The 23,228-nt window shown below is 32.5% G+C and overlaps 1 protein-coding gene across 2 annotated transcripts in view; it reads right to left on the bottom strand.

The window, feature by feature from the left end:
• The window catches only part of LOC143067764 (DNA polymerase alpha catalytic subunit-like), a 65,751-nt gene extending 50,048 nt beyond the window's left edge, over nucleotides 1-15,703 (bottom strand). For both annotated transcript variants that reach the window (XR_012976022.1, XM_076241276.1), the window contains exons 1-6: nucleotides 15,595-15,703; nucleotides 6,345-6,457; nucleotides 5,569-5,665; nucleotides 3,729-3,803; nucleotides 2,976-3,097; nucleotides 529-653 (exon numbers count right to left, since the gene is read on the bottom strand). Coding sequence is in view for 1 of the 2 variants with exons in the window: in XM_076241276.1 (XP_076097391.1) it covers nucleotides 529-653; nucleotides 2,976-3,097; nucleotides 3,729-3,803; nucleotides 5,569-5,665; nucleotides 6,345-6,457; nucleotides 15,595-15,655 (593 nt within the window). In the remaining variant the exon portion in view is untranslated. The remainder of the gene's footprint in view (nucleotides 1-528; nucleotides 654-2,975; nucleotides 3,098-3,728; nucleotides 3,804-5,568; nucleotides 5,666-6,344; nucleotides 6,458-15,594) is intronic.
• Nucleotides 15,704-23,228: the final 7,525 nt, after the last annotated feature.

Below are 23,228 nucleotides of genomic sequence, written 5' to 3'. Positions count from 1 at the left end.
CATAAGCAACATGTGTACTAAGTTTCAAGTTGATTCGACTTCAGCTTCATCAAAAACTACCTCGACCAAAAACTATAACCTGAAGTGTGACAGACGGACGGATGAACGAACGAACGCACAGACCAGAAAACAATGCCCCTCTACAATTGTAGGTGGGGCATAAAAACAAGGATGTGTCCAAAGTACATGGATGCCCCACTTGCACTATCATTTTCCATGTTCAATGGACCATGAAATTGGTAAAAAATCTAAACTACCTTGACCAAAAACTTTAACCTGAAGCGGGACAGATGAACACACACACGGAGGGACGAACGGACAGACGAATGCACAGACCAGAAAACATAATGCCCCTCTACTATCATAGGTTGGGCATAAAAATAAGTCCCATCATTGCCTACTTTTAGAATAAGTGCTTGATCATGATTACAGTGTAGTTTTTTCCTTGTACAGAACACACCTTGTGGGATATTGTTCCAAATATTCCTCAACAAATTGTGAACTTTTACTGATCAGTCAATAACTTACTTTGTAGATCCTACAGGTTTCTTTTTTAGTTTGATAGGTACAGGTTTAATACCAGCATCTGGTCCTTTGTGTAAATCTGCCATTAAATCTCCAAGCAATTCATCATTAGCTAAACTGACATCTTTCTGAAATTTAGACAAGTTAATTTTAGTTGAAAAAATAAATAACATTGGCTGGTCATGTTAATGCAGAAATGTCATATATGATGACTTAATGTTGTAATTGAAATATTTGACCAAAAATGGCCACTTAATAAATATTTTACAGAAAGTTAAATATGAGCATTGACAAAACCAAAGGTGTTTAACTTACATCAACATCCTTTATAGAACCTATAGTAAGAAAGATACATACAACATGCTCCTCATATAAATGTGACTTCATGGCATGTTTGTTTCAGTTTAATTAAGGCATGATTTATTAATGTTTTGACAGTTATATTGTCTCACAAAATATGCTCTAATTACCTTTTTACCACGACCTTCACTTTGACGAAGCATCTCAAAATCAACAGGGATCTCTCTTTGTGTGACCAATCCAAATTAAAGTTGCAAAGCAAAACCACATATTTGATTTAGCATAATGAATTTTGTTTTGGATAACTTAATAACTGGGACCCTGACCTTTGACATACGGACCCCAAGATCAAAAGGGAGCTTCCTCTTTCTATGTGTATAATTAATATTCAGATTTAGAAAAACAGACCTGTTTACCCACCATGATGTCTCTCAGTAGAATTGTCAGTAGTTTTTCAATGTTGTCAGTAATACTCCGATGCGGCACGAACCATCTAGGGGGGTTTGCGGGCATGGCCCCCAAATTTTTTTTTGAAAAATTAGATGCAATTTCCTGCATTCTGACAGTATCTGCAGTCTTATTCAGATATTTTTTGCAACAAAGATTATAACCTAAAATTTGCATGATTTGAAAAAAAGTTGAGCTTAAGTTTGCAGGTCTGGAATATTTCATTTCAAAACACTACAGTTCAGGACCTCCTTCTACCTCCCTCCCCCACAAAAACTAAGTCCAACCCTAAAAAAAAGTCCAACCCTAAAAAAAATTTCGGCAGCACCCCTCCTAGGATTTTAACATTTCATTACCCCTCCCTAAATGCCCAGGCCAATAAAGTTGGGTTTCGTAAGAAAGAAAATAAGAGACATGTGGGACAGACCCATTTACAAGATATGGATCATTCACATCTCCTGCCTACACATAGAAAATAGAATAAAAACTGACCTCCTGCGATTTTAGAATCGGGAAACATTAGTTTAAATGCTTTGTTGAATGTATCGGCAGATGACAGGGGTAGGTTTAGTGGTGGAACGTTGCCGGTTCAGTTCAATAGTGTACAAGTCTTTGTACTTTTGAAGGCATTTCCTTTTCTTTCGCGCTTGGTCTTGTTCAAAACTTTCATTGACTTTTATGCGGTTTTTTTTAGAAACGCCGGCATCCTGAGGCTGATCCATGCCGACCATGAAATAAACTTGATCGCTATCATTTTGCGCTTAAAAGAGAGGCGATTCTCAGTCAGAAAAGCGCCTTTTAGATACCGATCGCCGTAAACGGAAGCAATTATGATTTTTTTCCGGGTTGGTAGTAAATCCGTACTTTTTCATGACAAATCCGTATTGAGTAATTTTATGAAAAAATCCGTGTAAAATACGGACAATCCGTACAAGTAAATACCTCTGGAAAATGAACATATTTAAAAAGTTGTTGCAAAAATTCTGTATTGTTCAGACAGACAGAATTCCTTTCACTCTACCAACATGAGGAATCAGATTAAACATCCCAAATCACTGTTGATTTGTAGATCCTGCGCTGTCAAAAGAACCGGTCTCTTTCACATGGGTTTTACAGTCAAAAGAGAGAAATTGAGGCGATCATATTTCTATTTTTATAATCCTGCGCTGTCAAAAGAACCGGTCTCTTTCACATGGTTTTACAGTCAAAAGAGAGAAATTGAGGCGATCATATTTCTATTTTTATAGTGTATTTTAACCGTCAAGCCTACTGTCTACAATGTGCACGTCCTATGTAATTTATATCTGGTGTAAGTGTATGTTCTGCTGTCCAATATTTTGGGTAATTCCTGTTGTCCTTTATACCTATTGTCTAATTTTAATGGCAATTGTTCTGTACATCCAGTCATACAAATGCATTGGTGATAATAAATACCAATTAAATCTACTAAATGGTTCTTACAATTCCTCACATAGTGTGTTACTACTCACATAATATACAAATAAAATAAGTTTTTAGTACATTTAAAAATGATTATTCTTAAATTTAATTAAGATATAAAAACAAGAAGATGGTAATTGCCAATCAGACAACTATCCACCAAAACAAATTATATAGAAATTAACAGCTATAGGTTACTGTTTAGAGTAAATATTGTATTGATCAAGCTGGAAATGTTATGTTAACAAAACTGCAATACATACCTCTTGTTTTTTCTTTGAGCCACCAGCAGCTTGTGCCATAAACATACTTTTAATGTTAGATTTAGGCTTTGTTCCAGGTTTAACAATGTTGTGATTTTTCTTCTTTTTCTCAGCTTTATTTTCTGAAATAATATACATGACAATGTATGAAAACCATACACACAACCTGAAAACATGTGTAATCCGAAAAAACTCTGATGTACCTAGTATGTATAATATGCATTCTATAATATGATGAGAATATTCAGACATTTCACATACTGCACTTTATTTTGAAAACATTAAAACATTGCAAAATTTAGAATCAGGGAAAACAATTATAATTCACCTTTTGAATATTTTCTGTGAGATTTTGTTTGTCCTAATTTATCTTAGAAACTTTATAATGTGACTTTTTAACACCAATATATATGTGCTAAAAACTACAAAATGAATCCACATCAGATGAATGGTTGTCAGCAAATTCATGATTTTATAATTTTTATGATTAAAGTTGCATTGTTTTACAAGTTGATCAACAAAGTATACGGCTATATCATTACTTATTTCAGGAAACAAAACATTAGATATTTGATCTAAATCCCTTTTTGACTCTCTGAGACAAGACAATCAACATGTATTTGTCTTTAATTTCATGTTTTACTTAATAATGTGTTCATAGTTTGTACAAAATTTGTTAACAGAAATTTCCTTGATTTTTTAAACTCATTTAATAGCCATATCAAAAACAAGCACTTTATTCTATATGCATACTATTATCTTTGGTAGGTGCTTCTCCAATATCATCGTCAAATATTTCTCTTCCATCCTCAACATAGCCAGATCCATCTACAATAAAACACAAATTAAAGTCATTTCGTAAATTTGTTTCCCTAAAAAGGTGTTCTGCATTGCGATATATGTTTAATTCAAAAAGAGTAAAACTTAGAGGTATTTTGACCTTAGCATAGATGCCAACCCCCTTTTGACACAATCAGTAACAAACTATCAAATTTTCCGTATTTTTGAAAAGTTTTCAGTAATCATTCATAAACGTGCATTTACCAATAAAAATTACTGACGAGTGGTTGCAAAGTGATGTACACTAAAATTGTCATTTAACATGTTGTCTGTAGTATGTATTCCATTCATTAATTGTTCAGATGTTCTCGACTCAAACATTTTTGTTTTGTCAAGGAGAAGTAGAGAAAGCGGGAAAGCTACTTAATAAAATGCAAGTTTGCCTCTTCGGAAGTCAGTTAGTTACCCAACAATAGGTTGATAACTCCCGAGAAACCGGAAGCATTACATTGGCGTTTCCTAAATACTGGACCAGGACGGAAAAGTAATGATAAAAATCCGCGTTTTACAAAATTGAACGTCGATGATTGGGAATCCGTAACTATTCGACTTTGACCGTAATAGCGTAGTTTTTATCGCAAAATCGGAAAAACTACGGAAAAATCGTAATGGTTGGCATCTATGCCTTAGACTAAATTTTGGGGTCTCTAGTGGAACTAGTATTTCATTTTATATTGTTATTTGAGCAATTTAGAAAAAAATTCTGGAACAGCACTCCTATGACACATACAATGCACTCATTATTACTTTTTTTATCAAGAATAATTCTTCCATAATGGGAATAGGAAAGAAGTGTTAAGATTTTTTTCTTCAAATAGATTTGATTTAGAACACTTCTAATTATCTACAAAAACAATCTTTTCCATTTGTCATCACTATACATTTTGAAGGGACAGACCTTTTGAAAAGAGAAAAATAAAGAGTTTGTATGTCAAATTCCATAGAATCATTATTATGAGTATTATAAAAAAAAATCAAAGTGCTTGTAAGCACTGAATGGTAAAGATTGCTTCAATTTATCAGTGGGAAGTAAATTTAAATATTGCCTCGGTTGTTGTTGATTTAACATCAATTCTAGACAGAGGAAGATAACTCCAAATATTTAAAGATGATTTTAAAATTGACATCATCCTATTTTTAGAACAGATATAAGATTCCTGCACCTTACAAAAGTTATGTATTTTCGTGACAAGTTTAAGATGATTTTGTGCCTTGAATATCTGAGCATATATTACATCAATAAATTTCTGGAAAAGTTCATGGATAGGATGTACAGAATGTCATGATCAATGCACTATATTTTGTGTATTAAAAAAGGTAGTAATAAAGCCTTGGAACATTTAGATATCAAGTCAGTCCCATAAGGTTTTGATTGCATTTAATGCAATCTTTACCTAAAAGTTGTTGCGCTGCAGGCTTGGTGAACTTTTGCCCAATTTTCATGATATTCATGTTATGTATTATTTGTCATGCGTGACATAAATATTTTGTAGACAATTATTTTAGCAAACAGCAAAATCTTCTTCAGATATCAAATTATTAGTTTGATTATTGCTATAAATTTATTTGAAAATCAAATTAGATTGCTAGGATGAAAAAAATACTTGGTACACAAAAAAAGGAATTTTCTTTTAAAAAATAGCAAGATCTTGCAAGTAGTCTTTTTAACTGGCTATAATTTATACCAAGACTTAAGGTGCTTCTGAACATCGTGTGATTATTACTGTGAATCTAACGACATTCTCATACTAACCATCATCAACAATCCAGTCGTCATCTTGTCTGTCTTGTACTATCTTGGAGTACTGATCTTCATTCACCATCTCATACACATCTTTCTCTTCTTCACCCTAGAGATTTTGAACAAAACAGATCAAGGAATACCTCATAATGCTGTACAGAAGTTTGAAATTGTTAAATTAATTTCTTTTAAAATGTAGTATTCAAGACAGTTGTATAAAGTTCACTGTTTTAACTACTGAAAGACATGAGTACACTTTAAGTTACTATGTTATCTTTTTCTAGCAAAAAATTTTGTTATGCAAATCAAGCATAATCAACAGTTAAGTTAGGTTTATTTATTGTGTATGACAATTAAATGCTATATCCATTGGATGTGTACGGATTGATATTATGAAAAACATAAGTTTATTTATCTTTTAAAAGTTGAAATTTGCTTTAAATTAGCTTATGGTAACTATGAGAACTCTTTAGCATTACTTTGTGTCTTTTGTCACAGACTGTTGTAATGAGCATAAAGTTTATTTTACTGCAACACTACTTTCTTTAAAAAAAAAATGTCTCATCCACTTCACAATATAAGAATAAGATTGCCAAAGAAACTATTTCCTAGGGACAAAATGATGTAGATTTAGAATCAATACCATTTCAGCACAAAATGAAATAATTGGATAATAAAAGCAGTAAATAAATACATGCATATATATACATGTAAGTATACATGTAAGTTAACTCTTGCAAAATTTAAACATGTAAATACTGAATGACAATTCTAACATAATACTGTACCTCATATTTATTCTTTTCACCAGATGCCTTTGCTTTCTTTAATTTTTCAAATGCAGCAAATTTTCCAGCCTTACCAACTTTTTGCCTTCTTGATCTGTTCTTTGCCAATGATTCTATAAAAAAATAAACATGTACTCATGCAGAGTATAGTTTTGTTTTCATTCAAGTCAATAACATGTTTTATCAAAGTGGACATAAAAAAAAAACCAATGAACACAAATTTGATTTAAGTTAAAAGAGGGGTAAAAGATACCAGAGGGACATTCAAATTCATAGAAAAAATAGACTGACAATGCCATGGCTAAAAAAGACAAACATTTTAACAAAACTACAGAATTCCCTCTGTGACGTGTTTCTAAATATATAAAAACACTAAATAACAAGAGGCTGTCACAACGACAGCAAACCAGATTTATTAACATTTATTTGTGTCCTGGTAATATCACAAGAACCATAACTGATGAATGCTGAAAGTGAAAATCGTCAATATCAAATTTGACCTCCATTTTGTAGTCAGTATCAACATATTAAAATTTGAAAAGCTTAGATTGAATGGTTCATTAGTAAATGCAACAACGTGAATGGAAACGCCATTTTACGATCTTTCGAGAACCATAACTCCTGAACGGTAAAAGTCAAAATCGTCATTATTGAACTTGACCTCTATTTTGTCATCAGTAACAACATATAAAAATTTCAAAAGCTTTGGTTGAATGGTTTATGAGAAAATGCACAGACACGACTGGAAACACCATTTTTCAATCTTTCAAGAACCATAACTCCTGAACGGTAAAAGTAAAAATCGTCATTACTGAACTTGACCTCTATTTTGTCATCAGTAACAACATATAAAAATTTCAAAAGCTTTGGTTGAATGGTTTATGAGAAAATGCACGGACATGACTGGAAACACCATTTTTCAATCTTTCAAGAACCATAACTCCTGAACGGTAAAAGTCAAAATCGTCATTATTGAACTTGACCTCCATTTTGTCATCAGTAACAATATATTAAAATTTGGGAAGCTTTGGTAGAACAGTTCATGCGTAAATGCCTGGACACGACTGGAAACTGCATTTTTCAATCTTTCAAGAACCATAACTCCTGAACGGTAAAAGTCAAAATAGCCATTATTGAACTTGACCTTCATTTAGTTGTCAGTAACAACATATTAAAATTTTAAAAACTTTGGTGGAACGGTTCATGAGTTAATGCACGGACAACATTTGATTGCCGCCCGCCCGCCCGCCCGCCCGCCCGTCATACATCCCCAAATCAATAACCGACATTTTTGTCACAAAAATCCGGTTAAAAATACTGCTTAATTCTGATTTTCCGTGTTGAAAAAACGTGCATATGAAAAAAGGGCAATATCGAAACACTTAGATCATGGGAAGAAAATTATAGGAAAGTTGTTTAAATTTAATCCATTTGTTTGTTTTTTTACCTTTTAAAGCAAGACAATCTTAAGAATCTGAGATGTTCCTTAATATTTACAGGGGTCACCACACTTCAAAATTATAGGGAGGTCACTTCTCCCTGGCAGCCAAACAGGGAGAAGTGAAGACCCAACAGGGAGACTTCAGGGAGCAGTGAAGGCCCAACAGGGAGACTTCAGGGGAAATCGACAGATCGCGTTTATACTTTTTATGAATAAAATTTGTTGTTACTTTTCTAATCATTTTTTCATGACAATTGCTAAGGAAGTACATTTTGTAAGTTCTTGTCTTGCCATGCTTGTAGTCTGAAATACTTTTTTATTTACATGTGACCCTATGCAAATTGTCAAAAAATATCATGACATAAGGACCATAAGTTAGTGACATAAGAGCTATGTTTATTCTTGTAGGTCTGAATGAATTGAAGATTTGACCTGGATCAAATTATGCTGCATTTCAAAGATTTTAAAATTAAACCAAGTCCAAGAACCTTTTAAAACAAAAATGATAATCAATTAAGAAAAGTTAAAATACGGTTTCACTGTCCTTCATAGCTAAGATCATGATTCAAAATGCATTTGTTGTTAAAATAATATTTAATAAGAATTCAGAGAAAAAACTGTTTGACATGTGTTGAAAACGTAAAGTAAAACTGTTAATTTCAAATCGTGTACATGTAATCGCACACATTTGCGGTATTTTCATGGAAATGCCGCAGTGTTCTCCCCAGGCCGTTTTAGCGCAGCGATTTTCAGCGCTATTTCAATTTCCTGCTGTCCTATTGCACTTACCGCATCGCTATCCCACTCAACCGCATCGCTATATTTTTTTCTCGCATTTTTTCAAATTTCCCGCTTATTTTACTCTTCGGATCACGTGATTGACTGGTTTACGATTTTTGAATGAATTATTTCCGTTGTATTAAAGTAACTCCGCGGGACCAGTCTAATAAAAATGGCGTCTTTGAAAGATCAAAATAAACAAAGATTTCGACATTGACATCTATTTTTTTCAATTAAAAGAATATATAGAGGCATATATGAATGAAATGAGATGAAATGAATTGACCGCATTTCCCGACGACACTCACAAACTTGTTTTACGAACTTTGCACAAACGATGATTTTAAAAACGATCAAACACACAGGCACTTGTTTCTATCCATTGGAAGACCCACTATCAACGTATATTTACGTGCACTTGTTTCTATCCATTGGAAGACCCACTGTCAACGTATATTTACGTAAATATACGTTGATAGTGGGTCTTCCTATGGATAGAAACAAGTGCCTGTGATCAAACACTGGGGTTTGTTACAAATTATTTGCCGGGTTTACTATCCATACGAACCCCGAAAATGAGCAAGTCTTTGAAGTATTAATTATCACCTATTCAAACTTATAATTGTTTAGTCAGAAATTCTACCATTTGAAAACAATTGAGAGGCTATGATTAGAAAAAACAAACCCCAAGCTGATACGACTTGAGAAATTTCACTTTCTCGATGTTCAGCTTGGATGAGGCCATTTAAATATTATAAAACGTTAAGGTCAGAAAAATGAGAAATCTTTATGCTAAAAAAATGTCAATTCCTGTCAAACGTCGTAAGATAAACTGTACACTGCTACAGTGGGTTACAAAACCAAACAGAAGCTGACAATGACTTTATTGTTGGTCCTACATGTTCTGCAACATTACCTGTTAGTGCTAAGAAATCTTCACATAGGTAGTCTGGTGTAGACCCATCATGGAAAAAGACTTCTCCTTCAGTTTTATACACTGATAGTATGAGGATTTAATATATGAATTTACAATGGATAAAAAAAATGACTCTTCTTCTATATCATGTGTATCCAGACAAAAACATTAACAAACAAAGGGGTACATTGTAACTATCATGAGCATGATGAGGACATCATTTAATACAAGAGAAAACATCAATAGCATAATACAATAAAAACATATCAAATCAATTACAAACAAAACGCGCGCCGCAATAAAGTTACTGAGAATTGTCGAAAATTACGCGCTTACCACAGCGCTATCCAAAAATCCTGGGGAGAACACTGTGCCGATTTCCAAAATCAAGTTGCCGTTAGAAATGTATGTTATTGATTCTAAAACACTTCACGAGTGTTTAAATATGACTAAATCACAAAAGTAACATCTGAAAAGTCGTATTTTTCATAACCGGAATTGAATAGGTACTTTTAAATCAAAAACAAATGCGGTGCGATCCATGTCAAAAATTCTTACTTTATATTTTTCAAAAATATACGACTTTGGAAGTAAATATTGCCGTTCCTTATCAAATTAATGAGCAGATATTCATTGAAATACTGTTTAAAGGACCTTTAACTGAAACAAAGCACATGTATCAGTCTGTAAAACAAAATCCTGAACAAAAAACCGACTGCGTTTTGTAGTTTATAATTGTTGTGCTGGTTCCCGGCAGTGTACTTAACTACATACGTAGTAAAAATACAAGCGAATACCAGTTGATAATATTCCGTTTTTGAAAAGAAATCTGAATTTTTTTTTGGGACATCACATTTTGTCAGTAAATATAAGAACATCAAAATTAATAGTGCATTTCAATATGGATAAGGTAAATGATTAGAGATGAAAAGATGAAATGGCGCCATCTACAATTTTCAATAACAAAGATGGTGGACAATAAACAATCATAACAAAATCCCTTTCTTGCTTATAGTACACCCGGGCATGCAATTTTTACATTGATGTATGATACTATCGCGGAGAAATCAGTTCTGAATTTGGGGAAACATGCTTTGTATTTCAATACCTATCGGTCGTTTACGTTTGAATCGAGAATTTCTCAAAAATCATGAGGTGACATTGCGGAATTTTACTGAAAATCGAGGGCGACATAAACTTCTCCCTGGAGCTTCTCTAGAGCGAAGTGGGGAGACCTAGAGCGACTTTGTCGCTCACTTCGCCTGGTGTGGTGACCCCTGTATTTTGAGTTAAACGGTTGACGTGAGGGCCTGGGCAGAATTGGAAAGGAGTCAATGGTAAAAGTCTACAGATTGCTTGACAGCAATCATATCCCAAAAATGAAATCAATTGTATTGATTGACATGGACAATGGATATATGCAACAACAATAGGCATTTACTGTGGACCTGAGTGGACTACTGTAGTCTTCATGATATACTTTAAAAGGCCATGGCTGAATAATTTTTAGTTTTACAAAAATATTAGTAAGATTATATTCTCTGAGTACAGACAAAATTGTGTAATTTGAAAAGTGTGAAGCCTGTCAACACCTAGTTATATACAAGTTGTTTTCATTTTGTAAGACAACAAATAAATAACTTTTGTGGAGGTTACATGTAGCTAAACATGTTCTATCCTTCCTTCAGGTGGTGTAAAAATAAACAAAGTATGGTGAAATCTTGGAGGTGAGTGGACTGCATCAATTATATAATCAACTAAAAGGCAGTGTCACGGGTATGAATAGTAAAATTGCTGTTCATAGGCTACGCGTACTGACATCTGGTATCATAAAAAAATGCCATCGGATCAGGAATGAAACGTGAAATATAAACGGAAATTATCAATAATATGGGGATTTCGTGTAAAAAGAGATAAGTATGAAAAATTATATTTTCAAAATGTATGTATTTAATAATAATATATAATAAACATTGCAAATAAAATGCACACTGATGGAGAATGAAACTGTACAGTCCCTGTAAAAAGAAAAAAACTGATAAAAATTAATACTATCATGACTATTATAAAATGTAAATGCAAATTTAAAGAATTGAATTTTACTGAATTTATAAAAATACCCATATGAGATTTAAAAATAATCTTTAAGTAAAATGTAAAACAGAAGATGATCAAATAAACATTTTGCTTCCCTGGCAATCAGGTTTTGTCCATCTTTAGTCACTCCAAGTTTAAAGTGGAAAGGACATTCCATTTGAAATATACTAAAAGTAGGCATATCCTTTATACTAAGAACGGTTTAAAATAGGAAAACTAGAAGTATTCGACATAAAAAAAACTTGACCTGAGACTACTATAACACATAGTAGTCTCAGACTTGACTAATGAATGAAACATGGCAAATTCGATTTAAAACTACACTTTAAAACAAATACCTTGAATGAGGCCTTTTTCCTATCAAATTTGTATTGATTTTTTGCCTCCATGAATACACCAAAAATGTATTCTGTTAAACTTTATTAAAATTAATCGGCTGTTCTAATAGACGTATTTACACTTGAATGCAAATTTGTCCACCATTACGTAGAATCACACAGGTTCCCGTAAACTTTGACATAACAATTCAAAAAATTTGACGTCACAATAAAAAAGTGATTGTTGCTTGACGTCAAAAGGTTATTCGGAGGCGATCTACGGTCATTTGGAGACAAAATTCAGCTAAATACCAAAAGTGTAAATACGTTTATTCATGATTCCTATGAAATGTCTTCCCCACATGTATATCACTCTTTTCCATTTTAAGAATATTTATTAACTGAAATAATCAAAGAGCAGATTGCTCTGAGGGATACGATTGCCATTGTTTCATTGACACATGTATGCATGTAGCTGGATAATATTATTTTCAAAACTAATTCAAATGACAAACAGACATGTAAAATAGTTACAAAATAGCCAAACCCGGATAAAAGTGTATGAACAATGTAATTAGGTCTATTGTGTTTTATTTTTGTACTATCAATACCAAGTTTACTTTCCACAGCAGTCACTGACTGACTCAGAGTGAGAGATGTCAGAGAAGGTATTTTATTTCACTCATTGGTTATTATATTTTATTAAGTGTCTGTTAGAGATGCGCCGACGTATAGTCATCAATGTGCTGATGGATCGTCGTATGATGTAGATGTAGATTTCAATTCGTATCTTATCACCTTTTTTCCTACGTTAATTCTAGGAGGAACCCCATTCCTAACTCTTTAAATATTTAATTTCCTTTGGGTCAGTCATCATGGCTCCTTTCCGTACACATTTATCGGTTTAAATTGCATTCGTTTTTAATATAATACGACGTTTATTGACAGAACGAGCTAATACTCGACGTCTTGTTTATATTCAGAATTCACGGAAGTTACTGCTGGAAGGGAGACATCTCGAAACGATAATATGGAAGACTCCATTTCGCCTGAAGGGGTGTTCTACGATGTGGAATATATTTATTTTAATCTAAATGATGCACATGATTTAAAATTATGCAACAACAATAACCCTCAATAGCAGACATACATAGAAAAGATCCCATGAGTTATAAATTAATTAATTGAGTGGGGAATCCAGAGCAACCATTCAATCTAAAACCCCTTAAAGTCAAGAAAACTATACGCATGCGCATAATTTCCAAATCAAACCCTGGGGCAAGATATATTAAATGCTTATTAAACGACCTAGATGGTTCTCAATTTCTTTATGGAAGCACAATCTCAAATATCAGTTTCATAACGGTAACATATAAGAAAAACTCCACTTCAGTTCTTATATGACAGAAATAGATTTATCGGTATTCAGAGAACTCTCGCATTTTATCAAAACTGGGAATTCCCTCTGACGTGTTTCTAAATTTATAACTACACTAAATATAAATACTGCTCAATTCTGATTTTCCGTGTTGTTGAAACATGCATCGAAGTCAAGGGAATTATCAAACATGAAGATTATGAAAAGAACATTATAGGAAAGTTGATTAAGTTCAATCCCTTTGTTTGTTTTTACCTTTTAAAGCAAGACAATCATAAGAATCTGAGATGTTCCTTACAGCTTTTACATTAATGCTAGCAAGACAAATCTTTGTTTGGCTTGCTTGCTTTGTTTGTATCAATGTTTGCTCAAGCATGGTAATTAAGATAGGCGGGGCTTCAGCTTGTATACATCATACTTAAATTTTATTGGACGTAATGTTGGAGGTTAAGGACACTAAATTTTAAAACATCACATGACACATATTCTCACGTTTCCTTACCTGTAAATATACAATACAGACAGGATTCTACTTTTTAAAATTATCTGTTCTTTTTCATAATCGTAGAAACGGAAGACAATTTTTTTTCTTCAGAGATCCAACTTAAAGACTGTCGTCAAGCACTTTTATTAAAATAGCTATTCGAACACACCTACTCTGATTTTGTGATCCATTGGATAGGTATTTCACTTGACCTCTATATTTCATCTTTTAATACTGTGATTTTTTTTATGTTATAAAGTCAACCTGTAGCTTTGCTATATAAAATGATAGAGTCTGAAGCGAGATGATGCATCAAATACTCTTGTTTTGTACATTTTCAAGACAAAATATTCATCCCAAACACACCGTAACATAAAAAAGGTGCACTCGATTTTCTCTTTTCAATACAATTGTTTCCCATTTTTAGAATATTTTCTGGAGTTGCATAATCGAAGGACAGACATGAAAATAACTGACTGAACTAATAGATTGATATGTTATAAAAACAATATTAAGTCAATTAATGTTAAAGGCCAGTTTCTCAGCCTCATACAAGAAAAAAGTGTATTTGTCATGTGATGTTTTAAAATTAAGTGTCCTTAACCTCAGACATAACGTCCAATAAAATCTAAGTATGATGTATACAAGCTGAAGCCCCTCCTATCTTCATTACCATGCTTGAGCAATCACTGATACAAACAAAGCAAGCAAGCCAAACAAAGATTTGTCTTGCTAGCATTAATGTAAAAGCTGTAATGTTTAGAATAAAACGATTGACGTGAGGGAAATTGCTCTGAGCCACCGGTATAACAGAGGCGGATTTAGTGGGGGGGGGGGGCCCGGCCCCCCCTTTTTGGGAAAAATTTGGTTGCTTATATAGGGAATCACTGAAGCGTGACTGGAGCGGGCCCCCTCTTAGGTCAGTCAGTGGGCCCCCACTTATGAAAATTTCTGGATCCGCCACTGTATAAGTCTACAGATTGCTTGAAAGCAATCGTATCCCAAAAACTGTTCACTTAACCAAGGATTTGTATATATGCAAATCCTTGACTTCACTATATATAAATATTTATTAAACTTCTGAGTAGTTTAAACCAATTTATTCACTAATTGCAACAAATTCTGTATATATTTCACGTTTTATTCCCGATCTGATGGCATTTCATTATAAAACCGGATGTGGGTATGCATAGCCTACGAACGGCAATTTTGCTATTCGTACCAGCATGCAGGTACACGCAGACACTGCAGTGCTGCCAAGTCTCAAGCATTTAGAGTGAGACTCATGCATGCTTATGCTTTTAAACATGCTTTTTTGTCGGCATTTTCCTTTGATCTGTTGTTTTTTCTCTTTGATCTTTTCAATTTTGGCCAAATCTCACGAATTTGCTTCATGAAAAGTTGGCAGAACTGACACTACCCAATTAAAACTCAAGTGCTTGTTTATTTCACCATCTCCTATGACAAGAAAAGAAAAATGTTCATCAAAATCCATAAAGTTTAATAACTTTTCAAATCATAAATTAAACATTGATGCAAAATGTATTGATCTAGATGCTGCCAGGCTTTTTAACTTTTAAATTGCTCAGTTTTGTCTGTACATAAAGATAATTGTATGGTGTAAATACAGTCATTTTTGTAAAAGTGTGTTGATGAACCTTAATGTTATTTTGTTATGCTATAATTTTGTATTTGATCTCAGATAATCTCGCTCATTCAGTCATTGTCAAACAACTGTTGATGGCATCTTGAAATGGTTGGATACAGTCTCACTCAGTCTCATTTCTCATGTTATCGTGTTGATTCAAACAGATCCTTATTTGCATGTTAAGTTTACCATAATCATCGTTATTATCATTGTCATTTTCATTTCCAGGCGGATCAACAGCTGGCGCCATTTTTGTACTTGGCGGGAAATGGAGTGCGTAATAGACAAAACCAATTTCGAATAAGACTGTGAGTATTTCCGTGTGTTCTTTGTTCTTTGTCGAGATCGTTTTTCAAGTTAATAAACGAGGGGGAGGACACACGGGGGGGGGGGGGGGGCAACTTCCTATCTTTGGGTATACGGGGATGTGCCAAAAATATGGGTCATAATTTTGCGAGATTTTATATAAAAATGACCCTCCTTTTTAATGACATCCTATGTTAAAATGCATTTACATTTGATAACAAATACAAATACAAATATTTTATTGGCACAAACACAATTACAATAATTGGCAATGGCCCATACAACTGGTATACAAATAGTAATAATGCATAGAATATCAATAGGCATATTTAGAACAATATCATCGAACGATATCAATATCATCAACAGTAAATGATTAAAAAAAAATATATCAATTAGATACATAGTTGGTCAAACATATTAAGTATTGAAAATAATGACAATATTAATATGTAATATTATGAACAATGATTATTAGCAATTTTATAGAGTTTGTTCTGCTTTACGCAGGTTCAAACTGTCTGAGATGAAAGAGGAAGTTAATTTTAGGATTGTGTATGAATTATTATTTAATAAAAAGATTATATTATTTTCATGTTTTTGAAATTTTGTAGGATCAACGATTATATTTGAAACTTTATGGTAAAATATGTCCCTCTTAGTTGAGTATTTTTCACAATGTAAAAGAAAATGTTTTTCATTTTCAATTTGACCAGAATTACATACAGAGCAGTATCTCTCATTTCTGGGAATATTTAGATGTCTCCCTCTTTCAATCATCAGTGTATGAGCGCTTATACGGATCTTACATATTGCAGCTCTGTCACTTCTGTTTTTTAATATATCAACATAGGGTGGTCTTCTGCCCATTATGTAGACACTTTTGAAAAAGTCTAACTTTTTGGATTCAAATATATTTGCATTTTGAACTTGCAAACATTGGTCATTAATTCTTTGTTTAATAGAATTTAAATTACCTTTAACATAATTAAAGTTATTGATGATATAAGACATTCCAAGTTCATTCAAAAGACTCTTGACCTTTATGACCCAAGGGTTTGAATCTACAGATTTAGTGAATACTAGAACACACCCGTGATATCGCGGGTCCGTGACTGAATTAAAGTATATAACTATGCGCAAGCCTTATTTTAGTTATAGTTTTGTCATCTGATAAAGTCATGCCGATTATAAGATACACAGTTTTCTCTGCTTTCAAATCTTTCTGTGTGAACCCGTCGAACTGGAACTTATCAATTATTGATAACATTAATTATTTGGAAAACAAAAGGTCCTGGAATGGAGTACTTTTTAATCAACAGCATTGTCTTATATTAGTTATAAATAAAGTTGAATTCTTTGATTCGCTGTTTTACGTCATGCCCGCTAACAAATTGAAAACTGTACCTATACGCCTTATTTTAGTCCAGATTTTTAGTATTCGTATTGTTATCTTAGAAAGTCTAACTGATTAAAATACTACAATAGGTAACAATTTGACAATTAAGTAGTGTCAACCCTGTGATTATGACCCGTGTAATACTATATAGCATATTAATTCTGAATAGACCGTTTGGTGGTGCGCCTGTCAGATGCGGAACGTACAGATAAGGTAATCGGTAACAGGTGAATATACTATTGGTATCGGTATCGGACTCGACCCGGAACTTCTTAATTATTGGCAATATTAATTACGTGGAAAACAAAAGGGCCTGGAGTGGTGTAATTTTTAATCTACACCTTTGTACTATATTAGTTATATATAAAGTTGAATTTTTTGATTCGTCGTTTTTACGTGATGACGGCTGACAAATTGGACCTCGTAATTTTAGTATTATAGATATCATACGCCAAAGAATTTTCCGAAGAAACTATATGGTTCAGGTAGTTGAATATTGAATATAATATTTTATTTTTCAAGGGAATTCTATTAAGTTCAGCTCGACATCCATCATTAGATGCCTTACAGTGTATAACTGTATATTGATTTGGGGTATATGATCTATATATGAGGCCCCTCATGGGGGGTCCTAGTAATCACATAATCACCATTTTTTTGCCAATATAATCACATAATCATTAAATATTTGCTTATCTTTAGTAATCAAATAATCATAAACTAAAAATACAGTCCTAGGTAATCAAATAATCATGAAATATTTGGCTTAATAATCAAATAATCATTAAAAAAACGGCCAAGTAATCACATAATCAAAAACCCCATGAGGGCCCTCATATATCATATTTAAATATGCTATTGATATGTGCACCAAACGATGTCATTTCATATATAAAAACTTAAGGGTAGCTGGTATATTTATGAATTATGAATGATGATGAGTTGGTGCTTATATAGAATAGAATAGAATGGAATATTTGTATTCACCAAATTAGGGCCCCAGGAGGGCATATAGCATACAGACAATATTATTATAAACAATAACATATGCAATACACAAACAATAAAAGATATGTAACAAGTGTAATAAAAATAATAAAATAAAATAATATACCACAGAAAATACACTCAACAAAATAGTAGCAATGTATTATTATTCAATGAATACTATGTTGACATTGACTCAAGTGCACCCGGTAAGTGTATTTTCGCTTTGAAAAGACAAACATGAGGCATTAGTAGTTTGTGCGGAGAAATCTCAATTTAAAAAACACAAAAATATGACAACAAACATCGCACATTTGACTATGAGGTATACTGCAAATAACAAGTATATTTAATAAAGGATATTTACTATGACTTATCTGCAGAAAGCACCAAGAGTCGGTGCTTAAAGGGAAGTCCCTACTTGTACTTAATGCAGATGAGTCAAATTCCTAAATTATTAAAATATATTTTAAAAACATATTTAAGATTATAGATTCTGTGTCCAGCCAGCAAGGATCATCAAGGGACGGTGCCAGAGAATTTGAAATTCTTCTTATGATCTGTGCAGGCTTAACAGGGTATCCAAATTCATATTAAAGAGTTATAATGAATTAGTTATTGCAGATTAAGTTGTCCTTCAATTCTTAGTATCTTCTATATATTTATAAAATGCAAATAGTACATTGGGATCCTCATTATTCATTATCCAAATTAATTTGTTATATATATAAGCATGGGTCATATTTTAAATATTGTATATAAGTATATATAGGTCATTCTTTCTTAAATATTTATATAACTATAGGTACTGAATTTCAGTGAATGTTATATTAAAATGGGTACGTTTTTTGAGGCAAAAATGGCACACCTCTATCAAAAAAATATCGAAGTTACCCCCCCCCCCCCCCCCGTTGGAGGACAGGGAGAAAGGGGGTAGGAGAAAGGAGAGGAAGGCTGGGAGAGAGTAGAAAAAGTTGGAGAAAGGAGAAAAAATTTTAATTTGTCTCAAAAGGAGATGTTTTATTCTAATGGGAGAAAGGAGAACGGGGTAGGAGAAAGGAGAAGAGGGGTGGGAGAAGGGAGAAGGGTACCCCTGTCCTCCCCCTCATAAACCATGAAGCTGAACAAATCTGCCAGTGGTGATATGATAAAGGGGCACTAGCTACGAGATATATATAAAAAATCTAATATTTCATTTTTTTTTGCTCAATCATTTATGACATGCAAATAGTGAAATAATTATTCGCTTTTATTAGCCAGTATGGTTCAATTTTGTGTGTGATTTGGACGGGCCGACTGGCTGGGCGAGGTTGGCTTTAATAAGCTAAAAAAAAACATTTGATTAAGAATTATTCACTTGCAAGTGAATAATTCGACCCAATAAAATAATGAAGTCACTGATTCAATTGCCAATTGAATCAGTGACTTCATTATTATTTTACATCGCTGAAATGTATGTATCAACAGGGACATATTGTATATGTCTGGTATCAGCAACTATATTGGAATTCAAAGTTTTCAGTCAGAAGAATCAATATATGATAATGTATACATGGACCTGAAACTCGAAATGTTATGATATTAAGACAAATTGTAGAACGTATTTGCAGATTATATGTGCTTTCTATACAAATGTTCACCCATTCAAAAAAAAAAACGTACATAAAAGAGATAACTGCATATTTATTTTCGATTTTAGTTATAATTTAACGAGCTAAATTTGCATATAAAATCTGTGGCATAGCCCCTTTACTGTATCTTGACCTTTATGTTTTTACCAACTATTTATTTAAAAAGTAATAAAAATGTTTTGCACTTCGAGATTTATTTTCGTGATATTTTTGAAAGATTTAGTGGTGATATTTGTTCTCTTGAATTTATCTAGTTCCTCTGTCCAAATTTAAAAAGTTAAAATGACTGTACTAAGACAAAAGAAAACTGAAGTGAAGACAAGCTCGTGAGTCACTCGAATTGCACCTATATATTTTTGTTATCCTTCGTTAGTTTATAACTAGACACAAGTTACCTTTCTGTATTTATTATGTAGATGCATCCTTATTCACCATATATTCCCAGAAATTTAATTTTTAAAATAAGAATATAAGAAAACTTGTAAAACTTCCGCTGCTATTTTTCCTGGTGCAATTTTGGAACTGGGGTGTTTTAGTTTTCTGTTAAATCTGACAAATATTTGTTTTTCACATGTGTTTGAATGGTAATTATTTATAAATCGAATGATATATCGACTGGTATTTCTTTTGTTCATGTCCCAACAAACAAAATTTATTTGAATAAAACATTTTTAATCAGTGATTATTTAGATCAAACTCCTGTTTTGGCAACCATTGTGGCATTTGAATATAGGTTTCATTTGTTTACTTATATAATGGACGAATTAAGATTAAACTGGTCTGTAATTAGATTTCAAGTTTTTTCGTCTCTTTTTTATTTTTTTTATTATAGTGGAATTAGATGATGTTCTAGACGGGATCCTTTCTTTCTGTATTCTTTAATATTTAAATTTATTCCTTTTTTGAATTCATTTCTTTATTTTCAATATTCTCTATTTTTTTTTTATATTTTAACACCCCATTAATCTCTATTCGTTATCAATTTTTTCTTTCTTTCTTTCTTTCTTTTTTCTTTCTTTTTTTGTCGCAATTCGGCAATGCGTGCCCATTATTTCTTAGTCGATTGGCTATAGAGACACCAAGCCAAAAACTCTTCTTAATGACAGAAAATATTGTACAGTTGATTGTGTAGAAGACGAAAAACATTTTTTAATGCATCGTGAATTTTATTCAGATCTGCGATATGGTCTATTTTTGAAAGCAAGTGCAATTAACCCAAATTTTTACGATATTTTATGTTTAATCGTAGAAAATATTGTGTATAACAGTATGCTTTTTTTTTAATGTAATGTAAAAGTTTTATTTATTCATTTGTAATGAATGTTAGAATAAGTTTTAAAGCAAAACTTGTCTCATAAGTCAGTCATGGCTGGATACCGATATTTTAACTTCGATTTGAATTTTTATTTTTATTCTTATACTAATATTATGATGTATGATATTGTTCTGTATTGGTTACGTATGTGACACTATAATAAAATATTCTGTCTGTAAACCCCACTCAAACCCACTTACATGTACATCTCTCCAATTTTGCGGAACTACGCTTAATTGATATAGGTCTGTTAGAATGGAAGCAAGTTGGTCTGCTTTCATTGATTTTCAGTATAAAAAATGTTATTAAGTTTTGATCCCGTATTTACATTTTGATAAAGAATTTCCATACGGACTATTCTTTACCTGATTATATCAAATATGTAATAAAAATATACCTTCATGTGCTACTTTTTGAGTTAAATGAGGTCGAAATTTGTGTATATTTGCTCAAAATTCGGATTCGTGGCCGTATTTTCCCTTTCGAACGAAAGACATCACTTTTTTGTTTTAAAAGATAAACAAAAATTGTGTTTTGTTAAATGATTTGTAATTTCTGTATTTTATAAGTATCCTAAATATTTGTACATTTTTTATTCAGAAATAACTCATATTTATCAAATGTTCATGAATGTAAAAAAACATTATTTTTTGCTGTATATTTATCAAATTTAAAAAAAATGCACTATTTACGTTTTCATGAAAATTGGTACACATAATCGTCTCGCGTAATTAAACCAAATAGCATTTTAAAAAAGAGGGGGTCCATGAACTCATTTTCAAGTTAAATAAGTTTGAATGATAAACATCAATCGAAATTTGAATCTTTTCCCGATAAGTCATGATAGTTTGACGTCGCGAAAATAAGGACCATGCAGTGCTTTATGAGGTTTAACATTTTCCAACCGTTTGTGGACTCCGTTTATAATGCTAATTTTGATATCTTTCATGGTGGAAACTAGACTTCTCCCTTTGATTTGGAAGTTAAAAAAACAAATTTCTTTTGTAAAAACTGACTTTTAAAAATTGATCATTATATTAAGGAAAGAGAGGCGAACGATACAAAAGGGACATTCAAATTTGAACTCATAAGTCGAAAATAAACTAAAGTTTTACGCCATGGATAAAAAAAAAAGACAAACAAACAACACGGTACACAAAACGCAACATAGAAAACTAAATACTGAACAATTAACACGAATTCCATCAAAACAGTCTGGATGTGATCTCATTTGCTCCGGAAGGGTAAGCAGAGCCTGCGCCACATGTTGCACCCACCAGGTGTTGCTCATGCAAATTAAAACTCTGTAATAAGTCTAATTGGTATTCGGTATGTCAGTTTCGGCAAAAATGGAACGGGATAGTTAGAACCTCCCTACTAGGAAAATCTTGTTTATTTGCTTCCTTGTGAGTAATTCCCTCTAGCAATGAAATCGAGATAGGCCTTGATATACGGCAATCGAACAAAAAGTCACAGGACAGAAAGTCACAAAGGAGTAGGTCCCCCTTTTTGGCCCCAGAATATAGCAGTTTTACAAAATCGTTCAAATGTAAAATTTTAGTTATTAATTGGACAGTAAAATGCTTCTGCTACATAAATATGGATGGACTGTTTTTTACAATACAATGCACATATATCGGGTACTAGCACCATTACGTCATGCAAAATTACTGAAATCTTCACAATTTTAGCATTTTAGTTAAATTTTAGACGGTTTTCGTGTAAAACGAAAGTGGCCGCATTCGTGTTCATCCTTAATATTAAAATGTAAGTGGAATTATATGATAATACGCAACATATATAAAGGTTGAGGATGAACACGGATGCGGCCACTTTCATTTTTGACAAAAAACATCTGAAAAGTGACATTTTGTGGCATATTTGGTAGATTTTTCATATTTGAGCTTGAATCGGAGCGTTTTTAATGATTAAATCAGTTAAAATCGTTCACATAAACTAATTGATTCAAATGAAATAGACACTTAAGTGTTTAAAAAGTGGTCAAAATCTTTCGTCAGATGAACCTGAAATTTGAGGCCGAAATCGGTCCTTACCGGACCTACTCCTTTCAAAAGGACAAAAAAAAAATCACAAATACATGTAGTTTATATATAATTGTTTAGATATATATATAATCGGAAGTTTTTGAAATATTTTCTTTTCATCACGTATATTTATTTAACAG

This window comes from Mytilus galloprovincialis, chromosome 3 (genome assembly GCF_965363235.1).
Source record: "Mytilus galloprovincialis chromosome 3, xbMytGall1.hap1.1, whole genome shotgun sequence".
In the NCBI taxonomy this organism is placed as follows: domain Eukaryota; kingdom Metazoa; phylum Mollusca; class Bivalvia; order Mytilida; family Mytilidae; genus Mytilus; species Mytilus galloprovincialis.
The sequence above is the reverse complement of the archived record's forward strand: the minus strand, read 5'-3'. Positions and strand labels throughout refer to the sequence as shown.